The sequence below is a fragment of the Hipposideros armiger genome, unplaced genomic scaffold, assembly GCF_001890085.2.
Source record: "Hipposideros armiger isolate ML-2016 unplaced genomic scaffold, ASM189008v1 scaffold_351, whole genome shotgun sequence".
Lineage (NCBI taxonomy): Eukaryota > Metazoa > Chordata > Mammalia > Chiroptera > Hipposideridae > Hipposideros > Hipposideros armiger.
This window is the reverse complement of record NW_017731701.1, coordinates 94334-99751: the sequence shown is the minus strand read 5'-3', so window position 1 is coordinate 99751 and position 5418 is coordinate 94334. Positions and strand designations below refer to the sequence as shown.

The following is a 5418-nucleotide window of genomic DNA, read 5'->3' as shown; positions in this document are numbered from 1 at the left end:
GCCTGTAATGCTCTGGTTTTATCTGAGGTTGGCCTTTGGGTGTGGTGATTCTTGTGCTGCTTTCGCTGGACCCAGTCCATACAGGTGTTCAGCAGCAGAGACACGGTGAGCATCTGATTCCTGGCTGTCTGTTCAGAAAACAGTGATCACCCCTCAAAATTTATGTTCGAAAGCAAGGCGCCTACCTGTTCCTGTAGCCCAGTCCTGTGTGTTCGAGATAAAAGCATTTTCAATAACCGTTATTATCCATCAACCAAATTTATAGATAAACATCATTTAAAAGGGAATGCTATGGATTGGACAGTGTCCTGGCAAAATTGATGTTACAGTCCAAACCCTCAATGTGATGGTATTTGGAGATGGGGCCTTTGGGACGTAATCAGATCAGGAGGGTAGAGTCCTCATGAATGGATTAGTGCCCTTTGGACAACAGAGTAGAGAGTTGGAGCGCGCTCTCTCTCTCTCTCTCTCTCTCTCTCTCTCTCTCTCTCTCTCAGCCATGTGAGGACACAGCAAGAAGGTAACCACTGGTAAACAGTAAGGGAACCTCAGCAGACATCAAATCAGCCAGCACCTTGATCTTGAACTTTCCATCCTCCAGAGCTGTGAGAAATAAATGTCTTGTTTAAGCCACTACTTCTATGGCATTTTGTTATAGCAGCCCAAGCTGACTAGGAAAAGAGAAGTATTGATTTTAGTGTTAATTTTCAAATCAGAATAGACATACTCAATTAGTAAATTTAAATAAGCAATTTAAATGAATAGAAAAAATAAATCATGTCTCGTTATTTAACTATGTTGTCAATGAGAATTTCCAGTGAAGCCGCCACTCACTGGTAGGTAATAAAATCAGTATTAAGTGACTAGTATGTATTAGTGTGGCATATGTGTATTTTTAAGTATACATGAAAAATATTTGAATGTTATGGTCAAATAGACTTGTCTCTAAGCACATGTCAGAGCATGGGGAGCAAGTCCAGGTCCAAAATCTGGACTAAGAACATCTACAGCCAAGTCAGTTCAGACTGAAAGTTCAGAAAGTAACAGAGTAAACTGTCATTACTGGAATATTAAACACAGAGAACTGAGAGATGAAATAGATGAGCAGTAGATAAGTTTAAAAGTAGACTCAATACCAAAACATCAGAGAGAAGAGGACCTGGCATCAAAGGGGAACACAAGTCCCCGACTCTTATAGATGTAGCAGGACTGTGTCCAGCTTCCTAGATTCAGGGCGAGTCACTGTTTTGGTTAATTGGTCAAACCCAGAGGTGCTTAGAGATTCGTGACCATTCAGTCAGTCAACAACTATTTCTTTTTTATTTGGATTTCTTCTCTTTCACCATTTTTACTGCTTTGTTTGTATTCTAGACCTACATTAATTCTTGCCTGGGCTGCATTAACTGACTTCTAAATGGCTTCCCTGTCTTTTGGCTGACTTTTTTTGATACCACTGAGTGAGGTTTTTGGTCTTAAACTCTCTTCCTTACGATCTACTTCATGCCTATGGTTTCTCTTCTACAGCCAGCTGGTGTGTGCCAAGAATTCAGTTATTATGCTGCCCAAGCCAAGTGGCAGCTAGGGGAAAAAATAACTAACTGAAAGGACAATTGAATCACATATAACATTCCACTTACTTTTCCCCTTAATTTGAATAATTTTTGCATTCTAGACTATAAACCTATTTATATCTCAAATCATCCTTTAAAAAATGAAAATATAAAGGAAAAATATATTAAAAATAATAATAAAATAAAATTAGAAAAAGCTTCCATCATTTAAAACCCCATCTAGATACCATTCTCTCTTTTCCTTAGATACAACTATGAAAAACGTTGCTTATTTTCCTTACGTACACTTTCCCATTTCCACTCATGCCTTAGCCCACAGTCCATTTTTTGCACTCTTTGCCTTTTTCCTGAAGTCCACATCGATATACTCTGTCATAACGAAATTTGTGTTTTGCAGTCTATATTTTCTTTCAACTTCTAAAGTGCTTTTCAAACTTTTGATCACTGACTTTCTGAAAGTTTCCATTCCCTCAGTTTTCAAGACATTCACACTATTAGAAAACTTCTTTTAGAATCATTCACAGATTGATTTGTTATTGTTGTTGCCCTTTAATGAAAAATCACTTTCCCTGACTTCTCTCATCCTGTTCTTGCAATAATAGCTTTTCCTATGGAACACATCTTCCTTATTTCATTCATCTGTTTATTTATTTTACCATAAGCCTAGGGCTCATAGCGAACTTAATGCTCCCCAAACTAAACTCAAACTTTGTTTCACCAAGCATTCTCTAACATTGGTCATTTTAGTCAGTAGCAAGATATTTATCTGGACAGCAAAGAAATTTGGAATTCAGCCTTAATTATTCTCTTTTTCTTTACCTCATATTCCTATTAATTTTATCTTCTGATTTGTTTGTGTTTCTCTCCCTTTTTTATGTTTCTTGACTACAAATAATTTATATTGCCTTTTTTTTTTTTTTTTTTAGCTGTGCCATCCTGCCATCTGTTGGCAGCTCAGCAGCAGCTCAGCTCGGGCCGGGACTCGCACTGCTGTTGCTCAGAGCTTGCACGCTTGAGCGAGCTCTTAACCAACTGAGCCACTCAGCCGGCCCTCATATTGCCATAATTTTTAACCTGGACTTTTGCCATGGCTTGTAATTACACAGGGACTATATTCATTAATGAGAGCCCAGAAAAATTAGAGACAAACAAAAAAGCAAATAAGAGTTATATCTAATCTTATTAACTGATTTAATAGTTATTAATATTTTGATATACTTCTTAGATATTTTCCCTATTAACATACTTTTTATATAATTACACACACACACACACACACACACACACACACACACATACACAGCCTAACAATTAAGTTTGCGAACTCATCCTAGAAAAAGTGCTACATACCTCATTGCTGAATATCACCACAGTCACCTGTGAAGTCCCCTTGGAAAGCTATGCACTGACGCCAGAGCCTAGTACACCCTTCAAAGCAACTTTGGAACTCTTTTTCTGGAATGGCCATCAGAGCTGTCATCGTATTACCCTTGATGTCCTGAATGTCATCAAAATGTTTTCCTTTCAATACTTCTTCATCTTCAGGTAAAGAAAGAAGTCATTGGGGGCCAGATCAGGTGAGTAGCAAGGGTGTTCCAATACAGTTATTTGTTTACTGGCTCAAAACTCCCTCACAGACAGTGCCATGTGAGCATTGTTGTGATGCAAGAGCCATGAATTATTGGCAAAAAGTTCTGGTCGTTTTCGTCAAATTTTTCCATGCAGCCTTTTCAGCACTCCCAAATAGTAAACTCTGGCAACTGTTTGTCCAGCTGGTCAAATTCATAATGAATAATCCCTCTGTACTCTCGGCTTATGACTAGTTATTTATATTCTCACAAAACCATTTACACCTTCCCACATGTTTATACCTTCCCAGTTTCTACCTTCTACATGTGGTTCTAAGTGAAAATCCACATCAATGAACCTCACTTAGTAAACACCTGCTCATTCTTCCGAGTCTACTACTTCTTCCATGCAGCCAATTATAATACAAAAGTCACTTCTCTCTTGACCCCCTTAAATTTACATTGTGTAGTTTACCTTGCTGGATTGTATTCCAATTTTTAAAATAAACATATATTTCTCTTAGTTTTCATCACTCAGCCTACCTATAGTTCTTAATGCATCTTTGTTAAATAATGCATTGAAGAAAGTGAATAAAGCTCACTATCCACTGACAATGCTGGCAAGTTCAAGCAGGCCAGAGCCCACAGGGAGAGACAGCCTTTATGTGAAGGTCTGTCAGGTTTCAGAGAAAGGGTGGACATGTCAGAACTGGTGGTTTGTCTGGGCTGAAACTCTCAAACAAGAAGGAAGGACAGAGATCATGCCTTCATGCTCTGGGAAGGTCAAGAAGAAAAGTCCGGGGACCTTTAAAGCCGAGGAAGTTTTTAAACCTGAGTGTGATTCTATTCCATGTCATTAACGACATGTTTCCTGACTTAGCCTTGAGGAATCTTGCCCCTGATTTTTTTCCCGTCGTCAGTAGACTGTAAGAAACTTAGAAAGGAGGGCAATTAAGAGAGACCTATACAATATTAGGAACATTGGACTAAATGCCACCTTTGGAAAGATCCTAATAAAATTACAAAGTTGGCATGGGGATAGTTTTTGTCACATAGCTAGCATCTTTAGAACACTGCCAGATGGGTTTTGGGAATTGTGTTACTATGTATTCAGAAAACTCCAATCAATCTGGTAGTTTTAATATTTTAATGTTTGAAGATAAAGCTCCGAGTATGAATAATGTCCACAAATGTATGCAGTTGGTTAATGGCAAAGGGAAGAGTTGAATAACCAAGCTCTACTACTAGGGATGGACAAAAGCTCAGGAAACAAAGGATAAAGATAAAAGAGAATATGTCAATAGGATAGCAACACCGAGCTTGGAGTTGGAGAACAATTTTGGCTACATAATGGCGGAAGAGGAATTAGCAGCTGGCTGCTGACACCTATTATGAACACCAAGGGGGATAGATACACCACCTTGTGCTGCTGCCGGCAAGGTGAGGGCTTTAAACAACTTGGATTTCAGTGATTCTTCTAACAAAGGTTTAAAGCTGGATGTTAAGTCTAGTTCCATATTGCTTATTTGTATTTTCTTGTGTTTCAGTCAGATGGAAAGCAGGAAAGCACTGGAGGCACGGTGATGGAATTAAGTTGGATCAAACCCAGAAGGGGTTAGTGAGAAGGTCACAGGGTTTGGACAGGAATGAGGATGGATTCCTGCAGCGACCGGAGACTGTGGTTGGGCTGATGCCTGGAGGACTGAGGAATGGGCCGGAATGTGAGCTCTTACGTGGCAGTGGATGTTAAAGGGAACAATCTGGATGTGAAGGGAAAGCCTGGAATGAAGAGTGAGACGAGCACTCTCTCGAGGAGGCCTGTCTGTGACACTTTGGCATTCCTGTTTTACTCCCTGCCAAACGCCCCTATTCCATTTTCGTTTTGCAAGCTCCTTCTTTTCCATCATGCCAATTAATTGAGAGGTGGACAGTCTGATGAGGTAGGGAGGAGAGGGGGATTATTCTGTTTCTGGTTTTGTCTCCACCTCCCCTGGAAGAATCAGTATGGCAGAGCCAGGAGTGTGGCTGTGAAGTCCAGGACAGGTACTGATATACCTTTGTCTGGTACTAACTGTAATTTCAGGTAGTTAGTTTACTCTCACAGTCTCCATGTCCTCATTTATAAAATGAGGATAATAGAATATGTATTTTGAAGTGTTATATAGAAGATTAATTGAGATCCTCAAAAAAAAATGAAGGCAAGCATTTGATCGACACTCAATAAATGACCTTAGTTACGTTTGTTATTGTTTCCATTTTCCCTTTAAGTGTTCCATCAG

At 39.3% G+C, this 5418-nt stretch overlaps 1 protein-coding gene across 1 annotated transcript in view; it reads right to left on the bottom strand.

Moving 5' to 3' along the window:
• Window positions 1-5043, bottom strand: part of HCN1 (hyperpolarization activated cyclic nucleotide gated potassium channel 1) — a 174755-nt gene extending 169712 nt beyond the window's left edge. Inside the window, exon 1 of the mRNA XM_019661514.1 lies at window positions 4873-5043. Within this exon, the coding sequence (XP_019517059.1) occupies window positions 4873-5043 (171 nt within the window). The remainder of the gene's footprint in view (window positions 1-4872) is intronic.
• Window positions 5044-5418: the final 375 nt, after the last annotated feature.